General features: G+C 37.5%; 1 protein-coding gene across 2 annotated transcripts in view; it reads right to left on the reverse strand.

Annotated features, from left to right (window-relative positions):
• Positions 1-22,003, reverse strand: part of SGK1 (serum/glucocorticoid regulated kinase 1) — a 111,651-nt gene that overhangs the window by 21,065 nt on the left and 68,583 nt on the right. For both annotated transcript variants that reach the window (XM_069599266.1, XM_069599270.1), the window contains one exon: positions 7,306-7,381. In XM_069599266.1, coding sequence (XP_069455367.1) covers positions 7,306-7,381 — 76 coding nt within the window. The remainder of the gene's footprint in view (positions 1-7,305; positions 7,382-22,003) is intronic.

Raw genomic sequence — 22,003 nt, forward strand, 5'->3', positions numbered from 1 at the left:
GAAGAGAAAATCGTGAGTTTAAGAAGGAGAGAAACAGACTTTGCTCTAACTGTAAAGCTTCATTGACACAATTCAAGGGAGAGAGAGGGGGTTTCTCTGGACTGAACCGGCTGAGTCTGTAGCCACACCCTTATTCATTCCCACACCAGGAAGCAGGACTGTCATGACATCAGATTTTGATAACATTTTGCTGTCAAACTTAAATGCTAGATGCCCATGACTCTAAGTATCCTTAAACAGAAAACTTTTGAAATGACATTTTGTTACTCACTTACTTTCTGGAATAAACAACCTGTCCTTGAACTTGGAACCCTTTAAATCAGTTTGAACCCTCTAAATCAGTGTAAATGGGTAAAGTCATGCAAAACTAAGCATTTTTGCTTTTTTGCTTTTTTGCTATATACGGATCCTTGCTGACAAAGGTGATATTTTATCTAAATGACAAAGCAATGTCTAAGGTTATTTCCAGTTTGAGGGTTCTTTCCAGTCCAACCATATATTTATTTTCAGAAAGCTTCTCAGTGCTATGCGTGGGTACCCAGATAACATGGATGATGAGCTTCTTAGTTTAGGGAGAAGAAAATAAAATAGTAAACAAGCAATGGGTTGATTACAGTATGAAATATTGAGTAATGACAAAATAAAATGTACTCTTCTTTCAACCCATAGTTTGCAGACCTTATATATGGCAGAGGGATGAGTGTTCAGGTTTGTAGAAATGACATAATTCTTTCTCCAAATAAGAAGAGTCATCATAAATTGACCACTAACCATATGCTTGACAGAGCTGTAAATTATTAATACCTTTACCTGAATTATCTCCTTTAACCTTCACAAAAATTATGATCTATTATAATATCCTATTTTTGCATGTGAAATCATTTGTGCAAAGTCACACAGGTAATAAGCATTGAACTTAGTGGCAAACTCAGGAGGCCTTCCTCAAGAGCTCACAGCACTAACCACAGCAGAAGGTCAAGTGTTGAGCTGTTTTCTGCTGATCCATGCATGGCTCACTGGGAGGCATGACCAGATGGTTTGCCGGTCAGCTCTGATGTGAGTTCAGTTGACTGAAAGAGATGTGGTTCAGGAAACTGAGGATGATTGTGGCTTCCTGATCAAAGATGGGGGGAATAAATACCAAGTGTGATTTTGAAAAGTTTGAGTTACAGAGGTAGGGGAAGTCAAAAGCATCCCGGAATGCAGAGTTCTTATGATTATGCCCCTGTCCTTTCCAAAGCCTAGCACCGTCTTGCTCCCACCAGTGAGCACGTGCATGGTTACTCAGTCGTGTCTGATTCTTTAAGGCTCTATGGACTGTAGCCCACCAGTCTCCTTTGTCCATGGGATTTTTCAGTTAGGGATACTGCAATGGGTTGCCATTTCCTCCTCTAGGGGATCTTCCAGGAATCAAACCTGCATCTCCTATGTCTCCTGCATTCCAGGCAGATTCTTTACCCACTGAGCCACCAGGAAAGCCCTTCCCATCTGTGACATCATGTGTTATTTGGAATTTCTTGCTGTGGGTAGGGTGACTTTCACTGAGATAGCTACCTTTTTCAGTTAGGAACTGAGTAAATGAGGTCAGTCTACCCGAGATCTTCATGTATCCACAGATTTTTATTAAATGGTTTATCTCTAATAGCAAGAGGCAAAGTCTACACTGGCCAAAAAGTATCAGATAGAAGGTTTCCATTGTAGCAGAGTGTGTTTAAATTTTCTTATATTTTCTCATATTTGAGAATGTATTTAACATTCTCATAAGATAATGCCATATTTGAGGGATGAAGCAACTCTTTCCTAGATATTAAATATGAGAGTGTTATGCTTTTTAAGAAAAAAAATCTAGAAATTATGTTTTCTTCATTCTAAAAGATCTGTGGAATGAAGTTTTCCCTCTCCTTATATTAATTCAATGATCTAATTTTATGTATTCTCTGAAACACTGAAATATTTCTGTAGACCATATGTTTCTAAACTATGAATCATTTCATTTCTACATTTGGTGCAGAAAATATTACTGCTCCCTAATAAATATGAATATTCCTCTTTATATTGATTTGTACATCCCCCCAAATTTGCACTTAGTTTTAAAATGTGATGAATCACTATAAAATAGAAAGAGATAATGATAATCCTGAAAATAAAAGGGAAAATTTAATTTTCCGTCTGGGAGAAATTTATACAATAATGAAACTTGCTCTTTAACTTTTGCTTGAATGAAATCTAGACATTTTGAACATCCTAAAGGTAGAACTGCATTTTGTTAAAAGGTGACTTCAAGGAAGAACCCAGGGAGAACATGAAGAAGCTACATTTTCCTACCTGGCAAAAGAGGTGCCCATTAAAATCATGGCCCTGGCAAAAGAAACTTTATTGTTTAACCACTTCATTATCTGACTTCCTCTAAATAAAGACCATTATCTGTGTTGCTAATAATAATACCTGGAAAAACACACATTCCAAAAGTGTCGGGAAACTCATCCTACTTTGAAATTCTCATTTAAGAGGCTGTTACAGGATACTGCAAGTCCAGCGATTGAAAAACAAAGGTGTGCAAAAACAAACAAATCAGGTTTCAAAGCCTAAAAACAAAGATAATAGGAAGGAGCCTAAACTTGTACAGCCTGTTTGTTTTTTGTCAGAACAAATGCTAGGAATGAATGAGAGAGAGGATGAAAGAAGTGTGGTGGGAAGATTATGGCTGGTGAATTTTCCATTTCTTTCCTATAATGAACATATGCTACTACTTTTATATTATGTATTTTTTTAAAAAAAGCTTTTAAAAAATTACTTTTGTTTCTCCCATCACCATATATGTATATGGCAACTGAGCATACCAGCCCCATCCTCTGGCAATCATGCAAAAAGATATTGAGTATGAAAATTAAGGCCATTTCACCAGATTTCAAGGCAAGCTAACCCTCAGTAATTCCCTACTTCAAAACAAAAGATTTTTAAATTTAACTTCTATTTCTATCAAACCATCTTGATTAGTTATCTTCAACACTGAACTCTACTTAAAGCAGTACATCAAGAGACTGTACATTAGATTAAATGAAAACAAAATACTCTCTGATTATGGGTGGCTTTGAATGGAAATATTCCCTTCACTGATATATATTTTCTGGAGGAAATGATGAAATCATTTCATCACCATTATTTTAGGAACTGGTAAAAGTTACCCTAATAAAGGGTTTCCTTGGTGGCTCAGATGGTAAAAAATCTGCCTGCAATGAGGGAGACCAGGGTTTGATCCCTGGGTTGGGGTGATCCCCTGGAAAAAGAATGGTAACCCTCTCCAGTATTCTTGCCTGGAGAATTCCATGGATGGAGGAGCCTAGGTGAGCTACAGTCCATAGAGTTGCAAAGAGTTGGACACAACTGAGCAACTAACAGACACATACACCCTAATAAAATTCATACCGGAACTAGAATATTGTCTTTGTAAAGAACCCATTTGCAGGCTCATAAATTTGCATGTTGCAGCAGGACAGCTGCAGAGTTGCTTTGGGTTGTGCTTACACTTCACAGAATTGAAGGCATCTAGGAGAAGTTTTAGCTGGGGTACTGGTGTCCTGATAAAGAAAGGGCATACTATGGTGTAGAAGCTACAACTGAAACAATCGCATCCCTCAGATTCAAACTCTAACAAAACTACTAATAGACTAGAAGAATGTTTAACTTTCTAAAACTCAGAGATCTACATCTTAAAGAACATTGATTCTAGTCTAGATATATCATAGACAAACTGATAAAAAGCCGAAGATTAAAAGCAAATTAAAGCAGCCTGTGAAAGACAGCATACTATAATCAGGATAGCAATAATTTAAATCATCACTGACTTCTCATCAGAAACTATAGAGACCAGAGGCCATGGACCAAATCTTCAAAATGATAAAAGGAAAAAAAAAAAGTCATCTACTCAGAATTTTATACCTAGAAAAAAAATCCTTTAAGAATTAAATTAAAATATTTTCATTTATAAAGGCATATCATAAAGATAAAAGAAAACTGAGAGATATTGCTAGAGAATCACTGTATCATAAGAAATGCTAAAAGAAGTTTTTCCACGCTAAAAAGAAATTATTTACAAGGAAAACTGGATCTTCAAGAAAAAATAAAGAACATCAGAAATAGTAAACATCTTGGAAAATACGAAAAATAGTTTTCCTCTTGTTTTCCTTTAAATCTATTATACTGTAGGTTTAATTTCATATGTAGAAGTAATATATATGTGAACCATAATGTAAAGGATGGAACGATGAGTGGGATAGCAAGTTTTCTATAATGGTTTTGAAAACTTATTAATTAATCCTCAGAGCCACCACTAAGTCAGTAGATGAGTTAATATTGAATTCTAAAAATACTCAAATGATTTTAGAGAACACATAGAAGGAAGAACAGCAAATGAAGAAAAGAAGGAACATGAGGAAAATAAATACTAAGACGGTATAGTTATACCTAACAATTACACTAAGTTAAATGATCCAGCTTACTCCTTGGAAGGAAAGTTATGACCAACCTAGATAGCATATTCAAAAGCAGAGACATTACTTTGCCAACAATGGTCCGTCTAGTCAAGGCTATGGTTTTTCCTGCGGTCATGTATGGATGTGAGAGTTGGACTATGAAGAAAGCTGAGCGCCGAAGAATTGATGCTTTTGAACTGTGGTGTTGGAGAAGACTCTTGAGAGTCCCTTGGACTGCAAGGAGATCCAACCAGTCCATTCTAAAGGAGATCAGTCCTGGGTGTTCATTGGAAGGACTGATGCTGAAGCTGAAACTCCAGTACTTTGGTCATCTTATGTGAAGAGGTGACTCATTGGAAAAGACTCTGATGCTGGGAGGGACTGGGGGCAGGAGGAGAAGAGGACGACCGAGGATGAGATGGCTGGATGGCATCACTGACTCGATGGACGTGAGTTTGAGTAAACTCCGGGAACTGGTGATGGACAGGGAGGCCTGGCGTGCTGCGATTCATGGGGTCGCAAAGAGTCGCGACTGAACTGAACTGAACTGAAGTGGTCCAAACTTTCCAAGTAAAAAGAAGAGATTGTCAGATAATCTTTAAAAGGAAAACCTAACTATATGAGGTCTGTAATAGAAGAACTTTATAAGACACAGATAGGTTGAAAGTAAATGGATAGAAAAGATATATACCATGTGAAAAGTAGGCATCAGAAGGCTGACTTGGTTATATTAATGTCAGGAAAAAAAAAAGCAAAAAACTTCAAATGAAGATTTACCAGAGGTAAAGAAGAAAACAATTCATCAGGAAATTATAACAATTATAAAAGTGTATGTGCTTAATGTTAGCACTTCAAAATAGGTACAGCAAAAATTCACTGAATTTTGAGAAGGAAAAGATCATTCTACCACTACAAGTAGAGATTTTAATATCCATGTCTCAGTAACTTGATAACTACCTCCCCCCACCAAAGCACTAGACATAGACCTCAGTCTCAGAATTGATTATTGGAAAGTATCTTTATTAGATGACCTGCTACTACAGAAGGGATAATCTCTTTGTAAACCTGCTGCTAACAATTTTCAGAGTTTCTAAGGTGATTAGTTCTGAATGATTCCTATCAACATTTCTGTACATGTCCTGCATTCATTTTTCTTGTAACATAATTTCTTCATCTCCAAAAAGTGCCTGAGCATCATTTTCTGGATCTGGCCTGTAAAGATTCTCTTCTCATCTCATTCTCTTTACTTAACTTTAAGAATCATTTATATTTTAATTGTAATGTTTTGCTCTATATAGCTTCTTTACAACATAAGTGCTGTAGATCTTAACAGCAGTATTAGCCAGTGGACGGTTTGTTTATTTTGTGGCTGTACTACCACTAATGGACTGCAATGATGGCATAAACAGGCCAACTCACTTTCATGCTTCTTCATCATTCTTCAAAAGACATAAAAAAAGACAGAACATCTTTTTTGACAGATTAAACTGATAACAAGTTTAGACTATAAGCCTGGTCTTTGGAAAAAAAAAAAAAAAAGGCAGCACAGTGTTTTTCACTCTCCTCTTCAACCCCTCCCGCTTTTGCAAATAGGCATGGTCTTTGACAATCTTTTATAAATAAAAGATTAAAGCACCAATTTAGCTCATGCTGCTTCTCAAAGGAGAGCTACTTCTTCCTAGGGAGAGTAATACAGAACTGAGCATGCAGGCTCTCCATCCTACCACCAGCCCCGGCGTTCTCTGCTCATCAGCTTTGGATGTCAGCTACTCTCTTTCAGCACCTGATCTCATCTCTCACACAATGGGGTGTAAGGACAGGCTGCCCCTCCTATTTCACAGGGTTGGCCCAAACCGTGAATTGGATTTTTGCATGCATACTTTGTAAAACCAGGAGACCTAATACAAGTAGTCGGTGTCTCCACTGTTCTCCATTTAATTAGACCCTATTTAAATAGAGAAGGTGAAAGCTCTAGCATCACTGTCTTAATTATTTTGCTTCTTTCTCATTTCTAGTGTCATTACTTCATGTCATTAGGCCTCACGGCTCAACGTGTTTGTGAAAAAGAATGAAAAAGCGTTTTCAATTTCCAGTAAAAGCACACTCTACCTTTGGTCGGAGTGCAGTTTTTAATTATACAACAGAAGCATATTCCCCAAACTCAGAAAGTGGCAGTCCTCTGATTCTGATTAGATTTATACTTAAGGATTGATAGCACAAGTCATATCTGCCCTCCACTGAGTATATGACTTGCCTTAGGGTTTTTAATGGGCTTCCCTTGTGGCTCAGCTGGTAAAGAATATGATTGTAATGAGGGAGACCTGGGTTCGATCCCTGGGTTGGGAAGATCCCCTGGAGAAGGGAAGGGCTACCCACTCCAGTATTCTGGCCTAGAGAATTCCATCGACTGTATAGTCCATGGGATCACAGAGAGTTGGACATGACTGAGCAAGTTTCACTTTCACTTAGGGTTTTTAAAACCTTTCTTCACCCTGGAAGAGACACTGGAACCTGTGTATTTGCCCACCTTATCCTATTTCTCTGTCCTCTACTCCATGAAATAGACTCACTGCTTTGTTCCCTCAACACTTGGATTCACATAATTCATAAGCTGTATTTAATGGTATACATGCTTTAGATATTGAAAAAGAAGAGATTTACAAAGGGACTTATAAAAACGTACATTGTGAAGTACATTCTAGTGTTGCACTAGGTATAATGAAAAAAGCAAGCAAAGCCAAAATTTTTCCTCAAACCTTGTCTTTGTGTAGAGTTATTACTAGAGCATGCTTCCTGTAAAGCATAGGGCCAGAATGTATTTTTCCAAAAATACCTGAGTCATCATTAGTCCAGAAGGTTCTTGGGTCAGGCTTGGTCAGGATGTTGGTGTGATTACTTGGCTCTTTCACCTTGAAAACATAAGGAGGAAAGAAGTGATGTGAAAAACTGGCTTCACTGTTTCAGGCCTATAGAACAATGGGCAAGATTCCAAGGTTGAACTTTGCACATACAGCACATCTCTGCCCTTATTAAGGTGACCTACCCTCCTGGTTCGGCCAGGACTATGCTGCTTGTAGCACTGAAAGCCTCAAATGCTGGCAGACCCTTCAGTCCTGGACAAACGGGAATGGATGGTGACCCCAGACCTGATGCGGTTTCACTGCCAAAGTGCATGGGAACTGGAGTTCCTCTCCCACTTTCTCCCTCTTCCTGTGCCTTTTGTGGTATGCAAACTGCACGCCTGGATGCAAAAGTCCCTCCCCACCATGATTAGCAAGCTTATCTATGTAATGTATATTCTTATATTACATAAAAAACATTTTGGACTTCTATATAATAGAGATGGTACTTTCAGTATATATGCTTGGGAAAACACATAATAAGGAAGAGCTACTTTTAATCCAGTTGCACTTTAAAATGAATTCTTATTTTATCATTATAACAGAATCTGTATTTTAAAATAGTAGCACATGCATATATGCAACATATATTATTTATTTAACCTAAAGACTGCCTAATGCACATTCAACTAATAAATTTTTACAATAAACACCAGAGAACTGCAGACCTGCAATAATCATTTTATTTACTTTTTGTGTGTGTGTATGCATGATTTTATGATTGTGATGTTTAGCTTTCAAACATATTTTCAATTGGGGAAATACAAATCTTAGTGTTAAAGTGGAAGTTACATTTATATATATATATGTTGCAATGTGATACTTTGATTCCTGTGAAAATTCCCTAGTATTTATTATTTAAAGGATAAATTTCTTCCATTCCAGCAATAGTCAAAGTACTCTCAAGATACTCAAAATACACCTTCTATTGCAGCAAGACTGTCACTAACTATATTGTTTGGTTCTGTTGGCATTTTCTTTCCAGAGCAAGTCTTTACTGAAGAAGGAAGCGGTGTGTTCATTTACAACTTGGCACAAACTCTTTCTCCTGTTCTGAATTACCATCAGGGGATGTGTAGAAATCAGGATCTCAAAGGCTTCTTTGCATCTGCCACATTCACTGCAGAATGACTCACAATAGCCAAGAGGTAGAAACAATCTAAATGCTTATAGAAAGATGAATGGATAAAGAAAATGTAGTATATACATACAATGGAATATTATTCTGACTTAGAAGGAAATCCTGCCATATGCAGTGACATGAATGAAACTTCAAGACACCATGCTATGTGAGATAAGCCCGACACAGAACAAATAATGCATGATACCACTTACTAGAGGCATCAGTAGTGAAACATGTAAAAGCAGAAAGTAGAATGTTGGTTGCCAGGGTCCGGCGGAAGGGGAAATAGGGAGCTGCCCTATCACGTGTATAAAGTTGCAGTTATATAAGAAGATTAAGTTTTAGAGATCTGCCTAACAACATTGTGACTATGGTTAACGTTACTGTATTTCACACAAAAATTTGTTAAGAGGGTAGACTTCATATTGTGTTCTTACCCCCACCCACAACAAAAACATCTACTAATAAAATCATCATCCTATGTCTGTTAGTGTATCAGGTATACACACAAAATATTTCATACATAAGTACGTAAGTGGTCTACATTTTATTAATGGAATTTTCTGGTAATGTTGTTGCTGTTCAGTGGCTCCTGTGTGTCTGACTCTTTGCGACCCCATGAACTGCAGCACACCAGTCTTCCCTGTCATTCACTATCTCCCACAGCTTGCTCAAACTCATGTCCATCAAGTCAGTGATGCTATCCAGGCATCTCATCCTCTGTCGTCCCCTTCTCCTCCTCTGTCGTCCCCTTCTCCTCCCGTCTTCAATCTTTCTCAGCATCAGGGTCTTTTCCAATGAGTCAGGTGGCCAAAGTACTGGAGTTGCAGATTTAGCATCCGTCCTTCCAATGAATATTCAGAGTTGATTTCCTCTAGGATTGACTGGTTTGATCTCCTTGCTGTGCAAGGGATTCTCAATAGTCTTCTCCAAAACCACAGTTTGAAAGCATCATTTCTTTAGTGCTCAGCCTTCTTTATGGTCCAACTCTCACATCCATACATGGCTACTGGAAAAACCATAACTTTGACTAGATGGACCTTGGTCGGCAAAGTAACGTCTCTGGTAATGTAGTACATTTTTAATTGATAGGAACGATAATTTTAGAAGTCAAATTGTGGTGAAAATTATCTTTAAAATTTAAATCTTAAGGGGGAAAAAAAGAATACGCAGATCAGCAGCATTCCATGGATAACATTTTGAGCAGCAAAGCAAAAACCCTCCTCAAACTTCACTAAACAGCTCCAGTCTAAATTCCTTCAAAGGAATTACACCTTCCACTGAATTATTTCTCCCTTTGTTAGAAAATTCTTTACAAGTTGAACTGAAATCTGGATACCTGAAAATTTTTTCACTGGTTCTAGCTCACTCCTGAGTTACATAGAAGAGATCTACTCTCTCTTTGATAATATAATACCTAGAATATTGGAAAATGGATAATATTTTTCACGTTAACCTTCCCTTCTCAGGTTAGCTGATGCTCTTTCCTTCCAATGTTCCACATGGAATGGTTTTAAGTCTCTTTTTTGAGATCACTCTACTCCAGAATAAATCCTCTCGGGTCTGTGAGCTAATTCCTTCGGAGCTCTCAGGCCAGGGCCAGATAATAGCCCCAGAATCAAGGAACTGGTTTTGAGGAACAACTTGGGAAGGACTACAAGCATTATTTCCGAATGTGAGTAATTAAAATTTTTCCCAAGAACCTGTAAATTGAAAGTACTGTGAAAGTAAAGAATGATACTTCTTTACTTGAAAGGTTCTAGTTGATTTTATAACTATGGACCCATTAGGGAAAACTGCCATGAACGACCATTCTTTCTGCATTCGGCTCTAATTGTGGTGTATGTGTCAGACATCATTCCTTGAAATCTCATTTACTTATGAATAATTCTTTATCAATTTTTGTTGGAAAAATCTTCTATATTATTGAAGTTGCTTCTGTTAAACTCAGAGTTATCAAGAATGCCTCCTTGCTCTTTGTGTAAGAAGAACATGCTATTTTTCATGATTCCCAAGCACCAAAGTGCCCACAGCAAGGTATCTATAGAGTTCATGGAGTATATTTTTAGCACAAGTTTACACAAATTCATTCATAATTATATAAACTGCAATTGTTTGTAAGTTATGCTCTGAAACTGATTCCCATAGTTTTAGATACTTCACAGAATGAGAAAAGTCTATATCAGAAGTCAGTCCTGCTGATTCTTCACAAGACCTTTCATAAGTGGCTGAAGTAGTGATAAATCTACAGTAGGCTCTTTGGTTTTTTTCCTTCTTTCCCATCTTAGGTTATATGACGTTCAAAAGTAAGCAAGAAAACTTTATATCCAGAGAAATGAAATTTTTCTTCTCAAATTGCTGTTGTAAGGCTTTGGAAATGTCCCTTGGACACTACCACAGGATGTAAAACCATCCTGCAAACATTAATTTTGAATTCAGTTCTGTGTATCTGGGAGGAAGAAAACCCTTCCTTGATCTTTTCTCTTGGATGGGTTTATTACATTCAAAGCATATTTATTAATCATTTATTTAAATCCCAGATGCAACCCTGATGTTTATAAGGACACAAAGGAAACTTGACCATTTGGATTTTATGTTCTGATTTGGGAACAGCATATAGATAACCACAAAATCATATGCAGCCTGATATTAAGTACCTCCAAACCCAATGTGAAGAATGTGGCATAGTTATTAAAACTGGTCAGTTTAAAGGAGGAAGCAACAGTGTGGGCAAAGCTGTCAAACAAGGCTTCAATGATGAAGATTTGACATGCTTTCAAACTAGTGACAAGACTTCCCTGGTGATCCAATGGTTAAGACTCTGTGTTTCCACTGCAGGAGGCATATATTTGATTCCTGGTTGGGGAACTAAGATTCTGTGAGCCGTGTGGCATGACCAAAAAAAAAAAATTACTGGCAATATTTGGATTGGTGGGGAGGCAGTAGGAAAGTGTACAAATTGGCAGAACCATACAAAGGCGTGGAAGCACGATTTAACAAGGTGTGTCTTAGCAACTGTTGGTTGAACAATTTCATGGGAGTAGAAGGCTCCTGGGAGAAATGATTGGAGACTAAGTGGAAGCCAGATAGTGGAAGGCTTTGAATGTCAATGAGTCCTTCACCCTGAGGAAATTCAAGAGCCTTGGCAGTTTGTGTGAGAGGCCAGAGTTAGAAAAGACCCAAACTGAGGAGATTAGGGGGCTGCTGTACCATCAGAGGGTAGTGGGTGACAGCAGGTTAGGAATAGGGACTGTGGGTATGGAAAGGAAGGGATGGTTGTGAAGGGGGACTGGGATCATTTGGGAAGGCTCGATAAGAGGCTAAACATGAGGGAAGGAGGAGCCCAAAACATTCCAGAACTTCGGAACTTGGTGACCAGGAGGATGGTCAAATGCGGTCTCAGCTGTCCACAGTCGCTGGCAGCTAAAGGGACCGTTTGCACTGGGTTTAAGCTAGCATGCATGGCAGGTTTGCCAAGCCCCGGTGGTCCCCTGTGTATGTGCTGGGTCTTCAGTCCTCCTAGGAGCACTTGCTCTGTCTCTAATTTGCTCAGACTACACCCCCTTTGGGTGTCTAGTGGTAAGGTTTCAACTTACATAGTCATGGGCAGGTAGGTTCTCTGGCTTCCACCCCTGGGCTACAATCCTCCACCTCACACAGGGCAGGATTAGAATCCACTCACACTGTTTCACTACAGCAAACATCCCACAGTCCAGCAGATCTGGTATTACTAACCTCCACCCTCATAAAGATGACAGTCTGGACAAGGACAGTAGAAGTCTGATCAAGAGCTTGGTCGAGGAATCTCATCACAGTTTCTTTTTTCTATTTAATTATTTATTTATTTATTTTTGGCTTCTCTGGGTCTTCATTGCTGTGCTCAGGTTTTCTCTAATTCCTGCGAGTGGGGGCTTCTCTCTACTTGTGGTGTGCAGGCTTCTCATTGCAGTTGCTTCTTTTGTTGCAAAACATGGGCTCTAGGGCATGTGGGCTTCTGTACAGTTGTAGCATTCAGGCTGTAGGGCATGAGATCAATAGTTGTGCTGCATAGCTTAAGTTAGTGACAGATTGAGGGCTGGAGTCCACGCCTCCACTGTCACATTTCAGTGGAGAACTGATACAGGTTTCTTAAAACTTAGATCTAACTTTTGAAATTAATTTAATTATCCACTTCATTCAATAAATATTTGTGGATAACCAATTGGATAGTAGGTACAATAATACGAGCCACAAGCACAGATGGGTAATGGATGTGTTCCTGCCCTCATGGAACTTATTTTCTAACGCTGGTGATTGAGATGAGCATGATGGAGGTAACAAACAAGATGAAACCAGTAGGGAGTACAGCAATATATGATCATTTGGGGTGCTTTAGGGTAGTCCATTTTCTTACATATTTTTTTAATAATATTGCCAGAATAAACAGTAACACATCTGCAATTATGAGTTAAAACACAAAGGAAAATAGGCACACTGAGTTGGTTTGACTGGAATCCAGGTCAAACCTTTATAAATTCTATACCAAAGCAAATAATTAAATTCTTAAGTAAAAATTATTTGGGGTCATGGTGTTTGTAGATTGTGCCTAGCTCTGAAAAGGCAATCAATACATGTTTATTGACTGTGCCATTGATTTCAGTTCAGTTCAGTTCAGTCGTTCAGTTGTGTCCGACTCTTTGTGACCCCATGGACTGTAGCAGGTCAGGCCTTCCTGTCCATCACCAACTCCTGGAGTTTACTCAAACTCATGTCCATTGAGTTGGTGATGCCATTCAACCATCTCATCCTCTGTTGTCCCCTTCTCGTCCCACCTTCAATTTTTCCCAGCATCAGGGTCTTTCAAATGAGTCAGTTCTTCACATCAGGTGGCTAAAGTACTGGAGTTTCAGCTTCAGCATCAGTCTTTCCAATGAATATTCAGGACTGATTTCCTTTAGGATGAACTGGTTGGATCTCCTTGCAGTCCAAGGAACTCTCAAGAGTCTTCTCCAACACCACAGTTCAAAAGCATCAATTCTTCGGCGCTCAGCTTTCTCTATAGTCCAGTTCTCACATCCATACATGACTACTGGGAAAACCATAGCCTTGACTAGACGGACGTTTGTTGGCAAAGTAATGTCTCTGCTTTTGAATATACTATCTAGGTTGGTCATAACTTTTCTTCCAAGAAGTAAGCGTCTTTTAATTTCATAGCAGCAGTCACCACCTGCAGTGATTTTGGAGCCCCCCAAAATAAAGTCTGACACTGTTTCCACTGTTTCCCCATCTATTTCCCATGAAGTGATGGGACCGGATGCCATGATCTTTGTTTTCTGAATGTTGAGCTTTAAGCCAACTTTTTCACTCTCCACTTTCACTTTCATCAAGAGGCTTTTTAGTTCCTCTTCACTTTCTGCCATAAGGGTGGTGTCATCTGCATATCTGAGGTTATTGATATTTCTCCTGGCAATCTTGATTCCAGCTTGTGTTTCTTCCAGTCCAGCGTTTCTCATGATGTACTCTGCATAGAAGTTAAATAAGCAGGGTAACAATATACAGCCTCCCTTCTGAATTCTTAGTGTTGGGGGAATGAAATGATTTAGAGTAGCGTCAACTCAGAGTAGCTGATGTTCCCATAAATAATTAGGAGTAAAAGAAACTGTTCACCAGCCCAGGCTGATCTGATATTTAGTTTTTGACACTGTCATCCAAACCTTTTTTTTTTTTTTTCATAAAAATGCAGAAAATTGTGTAGGCTATACTCCATTACTGAATATATTTGTTGGAAAAATTATTAATGAATGGCTTTCATCTTTCAGATTATTGTCTGTGATAATAACACACTATGTGGCTTGGAAAGAGTAATCTTCAAAACTGTCTGTATAGATTCAGACTCCACTCCATCTGATAAATCATCTGGATTTGTCTATGACTGATCCATGTCTAGTCCTTGATTAGATTTCTTTCCTCCATCTAAGCACATGCTTTCCAGTGGTTTTCAGTCATGGAGAAACTTAAAAAATAAACACCAGTGTCAGGGCTGCAGGCCAAGAAGAGAGGAGACTAAAGTGTCAGTATAATTTTAAGCTCCCCAGGGATCTCTAACATGCTTAAACCAACTTCAACCAAATAGAAATAACATGGATTAAGTGTATTTATCTACTGGGTATAGGGAAGAAACTAAATATGATTATTTCAAGGTCATTGTACATTCTAAAGGTAACATAAAGAATGACCCCCAGACTGAAGTTAAACGATGAACAAACATCCACACCTAGGCTTTCTGGGGAAAACAAATGTTTTGAATATCTCATTGCAAATGAAAATATATTTCTTAGTAATTTTCTCCTTGAGCTTACCTCCGAAAAGGTACTTGACAGGAGGGGAAGAAAAAATAGAAATTTGGATCTAGACTTTGTGTAAGGTTCTAGGAGAAATATTTCTACTGCTTCTCTATACAGAAGCTATGTCAGATTCAAGGCCAATATGATTATAATTTGCTCTGTGCTATAACTCTTAATGTTTAATTTTCTTTTAATAAAAAAGTCTGATATTCAATTCTCTAGTAACACTTTAACCATAGAATCTAAATTGTCAAATGCAATTGCCAACAAATGCACAGTTTATTTTTTTTTCCTCTGTGAATGGAACTAGACACCTTCATTTAAGTGCCCACTGTTTTTCTCATGCAGTGGACTAACTGTACAGTATTTAATGGTCCACAGGTCTAAAAATATTTCTTATATGCTTTGGCTTACATACACTGCTTCTGCAAAAACAGTTAATAATCTTGCCCTCCCATGAGTCCAGAATGTTAATTTTTTACAGAGGTTCCCAGATGTGCTGGAAGACTCACTCACAGCAGATCCGGCCAACATTATTTTTTTTTTTTCAGCTCCTATTTGACCTTTCTTGTATCTGATATGAAACACATGTTAAAAACAATACCTGACAATTATGAAATACAGTTTTTGCATAAGCAAAACCACCATAAATACATCTTTTACAAAGTTTTGAATGGCAGAGATAGAAGGTTTTCATTGCAAAACTGTGTTAACGTTTAGCCAAGTTAATCATACATCTTGACAATGATTCTTTATCCCACATCTCTTTGGTATTCAGTGGGTAGGTCATTAGGCCTATGGAGAAATAAGTAGGAGAATGTCCAGGGAATGAAAAACATCTATATAACATGTGGAGAAGTGGATAGTTTTACTGAGTACTGAATTTCAACTTTAAGAGATGCAAAGTTCTGATCCCAGCCAGATTACTTGAGCTCTAACTTCTGGGAAGTAAGCAGAATAACAGTGTGCGTCTGAGTATTCCAAGGAGATCCTGCATGAGTTGTTTCCCTTTGCAGGCATTCCACAGGCAGCTTTACTTTTACCTTTTCTTTCTGTCTATATTTTCTTTTCTATTTATTCTTCAGTGGGCTCTAGGAAATCCTTACATGAATTGAGTTCATATTTTATCATTCCTTATAGAGATCCTATAATATTTATGAAATATAATTGTGGATCCAGAGTTTGGCCAAGGGTCAAAAAGACATTCCAGATATTTAAAGGCAAGAGACTACTATTGAAGAAGCAATAGTGCTACCCTTAGCTATCTTAAAAGGGAAGTAAAGGTTACTACAATCTGGTATTGAAATGTTCCTTAACTTAGAATATCAAGCATTTCAAGTCAGTTTATTTCAGTATAATAATTACTAAAAATAAAAAATATGGACTGTTTACAATGGACCAGGCACATGAATTACCTCATTACTCAGTTTAGCCTCAGAACAACCTCTGGGTATTCTTGTCTTTTTTGCAGGAAAGAACAAAGTATGGCCAAGCTAACCTTCAAAATTTTATCTAGGAAGGTGTCATCAGCCAAATGGTAGAGCATGTACCTCTAAGCTCCTGATCCTGACAGAAACATCAAAAAGTAAACAAAAATTATCAACTAAATTTGTTAAAACTCTGGAAAACAGTCAAAGGTTTACAATCAAAAACAATAAAAAAGGGAGAGGGAGCAAGTCAAAAATTATAAAAAAGCTTTGTAATGTTTTTAGCTGCCTGTACTCCACCCCCACCCCAGTTTAGTGACAATCTTGAAGAGCTGGAACTCCCCCACCCCCACAACCCACATTCTTAGTCCTTGTTCTCAGGTGGTATGTTGGTTGCTGAGTGTATATCCCTTGGAACTTGTCTGGGAGTTATGTAAGGGCTGAAGCAAAGCGATAATTACCCATCCAGTTCAGAAAAATGGCAGATATTGCTGGAAAACCTTGTAAGGAGATAAATAAGCTGTAGCTTTCCAGGACAAAAGACTACAGTTAAACCAAAGGAGGAAACGCATTGTGTTCAATGTGTTTCACATACACTAACTTGCTTTATGCTTACAGCATCCTTATGAGAAAGGTATTATTATCACTACCCTCACTTTACAGATGAGGAAACTGAGGTACCTTGGAAAAGGTAAAATTTTCAAGCCCATTTTAAATTTATCAAGCCCATTTTAACTGTTATACCACACTGCCTCCAAATATATAGGTAGTTGAAGTCAAATGACTTATAACTATTACACATGAGTATATTAATAAAATCTTATTCATTAAAGATCTAAATGTAAGATCAGAAACTATAAAACTCCTAGAGGAGAACATAGGCAAAACACTCTCAGACATAAATCACAGCAGGATCCTCTATGATCCACCTCCCAGAATTCTGGAAATAAAAGCAAAAATAAACAAATGGGATCTAATTAAAATTAAAAGCTTCTGCACAACAAAGGAAAATAAAAGCAAGGTGAAAAGACAGCCTTCTGAATGGGAGAAAATAATAGCAAATGAAGCAACTGACAAACAACTAATCTCAAAAATATACAAGCAACTTATGCAGCTCAACTCCAGAAAAATAAACGACCCAATCAAAAAATGGGCCAAAGAACTAAATAGACATTTCTCCAAAGAAGACATACGGATGGCTAACAAACACATGAAAAGATGCTCAACATCACTCATTATTAGAGAAATGCAAATCAAAACCACAATGAGGTACCACTTCACACCAGTCAGAATGGCTGCGATCCAAAAATCTGCAAGCAATAAATGCTGGAGAGGGTGTGGAGAAAAGGGAACCCTCCTACACTGTTGGTGGGAATGCAAACTAGTACAGCCACTATGGAGAACAGTGTGGAGATTCCTTAAAAAATTGCAAATAGAACTACCTTATGACCCAGCAATCCCACTTCTGGGCATACACACCGAGGAAACCAGAATTGAAAGAGACACATGTACCCCAATGTTCATCGCAGCACTGTTTATAATAGCCAGGACATGGAAACAACCTAGATGTCCATCAGCAGATGAATGGATAAGAAAGCTGTGGTACATATACACAATGGAGTATTACTCAGCTGTTAAAAAGAATTCATTTGAATCAGTTCTGATGAGATGGATGAAACTGGAGCCGATTATACAGAGTGAAGTAAGCCAGAAAGAAAAACACCAATACAGTATACTAACACATATATATGGAATTTAGGAAGATGGCAATGACGACCCTGTATGCAAGACAGGGAAAGAGACACAGATGTGTATAACGGACTTTTGGACTCAGAGGGAGAGGGAGAGGGTGGGATGATTTGGGAGAATGACATTCTAACATGTATACTATCATGTGAATTGAATCGCCAGTCTATGTCTGACGCAGGATGCAGCATGCTTGGGGCTGGTGCATGGGGATGACCCAGAGAGATGTTATGGGGAGGGAGGTGGGAGGGGGGTTCATGTTTGGGAATGCATGTAAGAATTAAAGATTTTAAAATTTAAAAAATAAAAAACTAAAAAAAAAAATCTTATTCGAAAATTTGAATTTTTTTTAAATTAGGGCTTTATATCTCCCTTTTTAAGCTGTTTGAAAGAGAAGAACAAATGAAATTCATTCTCAGTAGCATCAGTGTTCACTTTCTTCAAAGATGATATAAAATATATTATGGTTTCAATCATTAGTTTGTTGTGGAGAGATAAAGATGACATTTGTTTTACCCTAAAAAAAATCAATATTGAATAGTCATTGAAAGGACTGATGCTGAAGCTGAAGCTCCAATACTTTGGCCACCTGATGCAAAAAGCTGACTCACTGGAAAAGACCCTGATGCTGGGAAAGATTGAAGGCCAAAGGAGAAGGGGGCAGCAGAGGATTAGATGATTAGATAACATCACTGACTCAACGGACATGAATCTGAGCAAACTCCAGGAGACAGTGGAGGACAGAGGAGCCTGCTGTGCTGCAGTCCACGAGGGTATGAAGGTTGGACATGACTTAGTGACTGAACAACAAAAAAGCTGATACCTGTTCACAAAGTAATCCTAAAAAATTAAGCAAGGATAAGTCTCTATTTATAGAAAATAGAAACAAAAAGGGAGAGAGAGGAAGCAAAACAAAGCACAAAAAGTATACTTCCTGAATAAAAAGGAGTTTTTCTATTGCTGTTACTTATAATTTAGATTTTACTAGGTTATAAGCTCTGTAGAAAAAAGACTGTGTTCTGAATTATTCACGAGTTTCCAGGGCTATAGAATTGCATACTAGCATCAAACTTAGTAGGCAATCAATTGATAACTTCATATATAAAGGAATGGTAAACTGTGGTTTTACTTTTAAATATATCTTATTACTCAGTTTTGCTCAAAACAGAATTGTGTCCTAGGCAAATAGATACAAGTAATTGATCATGTTACTTTATTTTCTGTGTATCCCAAGGTTTCCCATGGTAAATTCCAAACACTCTTTACAAACAGAAGGAAAATTCAGCACTTATACCTGCTGTGGTTGGTTGCTACAAATCACTGGAGTCACGGAAGACAGAGATTGAGGGGTAGATTTATGACAAGCCTTGGTTTCATGTATACTGTGGTTGTCAGTTACCTTGACTTGGTCCCTAAACTCTCTCTTATGTTTTCTGTTGAGTATTCTAACCTAACAAGAGTAAACCTGTAGCTGGATTTCCCTGGAGGAGCCGTGGTTTTGATTCCATGCTTCTACTAAACAGGGAGTGTGGGTTCAATGTTCAATCCTGTTTGGGGAACTAATGTCCCACATGCTGTGTGGTGTGGCCAAAAAATATTTTAAAAATATTAAGAAACAAAGAAGAGGAAACCTATAGCATTCAAGTGCATAAAGAAAAATGAATTGGAACAGTCTGCTACATCAAAATCTGCTAAAGTCACTCCACTTTCTTACATTTACTCTATGACCATTTATATTGATCACATATGCTTAGTTTTTTAAAAGCAATAGAAAAATAGTCTGTCTGGATATTCACAAAAGTGATCCATTTCTTAACTAAGTTGATTATTAAGGGGAAGGATTACTCCTGATTATCTGTCCCAAATCCTACACCACGAACTGTTTCTCATGGGTCTTCCAGAAAAGGTCTGGGCATATGGACACAAATATATATTTGCAATGATGGCTTCTGTGTGTGAGTGCATGTGTGTGTACCTGCATGCTTACACATACATCTCTAAATTTTGCTCCTTGTAGAAAAGAGCAAGAATGGGGCCTTAGGGTCAGAAATGGGGAAATCAAATAAAAAGGAAAAGGTTTGCTTAGAACCTTTGCAATTCTTTCCAGACTCGACACTTCTTTCACCAGTATTTTGTTTCCTAGCTTAAGCCACTAAGAAGTCTGTACACAAAAAGGCATTTAGTTCAGGGCATAAGAGTATGGTGTGATAATTAACAGAATCTGACCTTGCATTAAAACTGCTGAGTAAGGCTGGAAGAAAGTCATTCCGAACACATTGGTTTATGTAACTCTCCTTGAGATGAATTAGACTTTAGCTTTTGAAGTTATGGAAAATCTGCCTCAAGGATTACTCAAGTAGATTATAATTGAAGACCATGCACTGGTTTATCACCACACTCCTCAGATAATTCAAGCTATTCATTGGAAAGCTTAGTGGAAAATGCCTGCTCAAATATTTTCAATAAAACTTATTTGAGTCTTTCCCATGTAAGAAGACAAGTTTAGCAATGATGGTATTTGGTTAGAATATTCATGTTTCAAAAGATAATTGTTTTCATAATAATATTCAGATTAATTTCTAATGGCAATATTTAATGCTGGCAAGGGTTTAGAAAGACTAGTATTCTCATAGGCTGTTCATTTTAATTTTCATAACAGTTTCTGAAAGCTATTATAATTTAAGAATTTTAAGATCCTTGGTACTTTTATTTGCTTCATTTTAGGTAATTTGTCCTTAATAAATAATTCATATGACTATATGCACAAAGCTGTTTTAACATTGTTCACGATTACAGAACACTGGAAGCAACCTAATTTTTAATGGGGAAATGACTGAGTAAAGAAAGACATAGCCACTAGTCACATGGTGCCTCTGAAATGTTTCTGATGATATGGAGAAATGTTACCTATATTATGTTAAATAAAAGAAAGCACAATGTAACATTGTATTTGTACCAGGTCAGTGCATGAAGCAATGTTTGTTGTTTTACTGTAGTGGGATTATAGATGCTTTCTTTTATTTCTTCTTTGATTTTTTGTAATAGTATATTGTCTTCATAATTTAAAAATTATCTAGCATCTACATCTATAAATGTCTACCTATCTATCTGCTTATCTTAACGTAAATAGAACTACTTTGTCCATATCTAGGAAGTGTAGTATAGGAATGAATGTCGTAATGATCAAGAAAGGCCCTGATAAAAATTGTTACTATAAAAACAATAAATGAACAAATGATACACCTTTTGAGCTATAATCTCATGCTTCCTTCAGCACAGAGTTATTGATAAACATGAATGTGTGTGTGCCTCACTTCTAGGTTTCTCTTCTAGTTTGGTGTTCTCAAATTTTTCTGGGCCTGTGCAAAGACAAGGCCCTCTAGCACAAATTCACGACAGGTTTGTTTTATGTCATGGAGAAAAAGGGGATGGGGGGTGTCAAAGTTCCCCTCTGAAGATTTTCCTTTAAGCTCTCGGACTTTATTTCCATTATTTCCATTGCCTACTTTCCCCACGGAAATAATTTTTTCCATTGCCTACTTTTCCCCATGGACCTGATTCTCTTCCAAGGTAAATGAAAATACACATGCCAGGGCAGCATTTTATTGAACTTCCCAAAGACCCACACTGAATAATGCCAGTGTCAGTCAAGGTTACCAGTTATGAAGGTCTGAAACTTCAGAGGGATTAACAAAATTAATGGACTACAAATTGTATACTTGCATCTACTCTAATCATTTTCAGCTTGATTTCCAAAAAAAAGGTGGGGGGGACAATAAACCTGAGATTCAAATATAATTTATGCAGAAATAGCTCAAAACATTTCAAAAGGCTCTAAATTTGTTCATAATCACACTGATGCCAAATTAAATTGGCCTAGTTATTGTCCTGGTATTATGCAGCTAGTTTCTGGGTTTTATTATTTTTTTTTGGCTAGAAACTTACTGGAAAAACATAGAACTGGAAAATTCATCCAACATTAAATGGAGAGAAATATTGGGAACAAAAATTA

This window comes from Ovis canadensis, chromosome 8 (genome assembly GCF_042477335.2).
Source record: "Ovis canadensis isolate MfBH-ARS-UI-01 breed Bighorn chromosome 8, ARS-UI_OviCan_v2, whole genome shotgun sequence".
Lineage (NCBI taxonomy): Eukaryota > Metazoa > Chordata > Mammalia > Artiodactyla > Bovidae > Ovis > Ovis canadensis.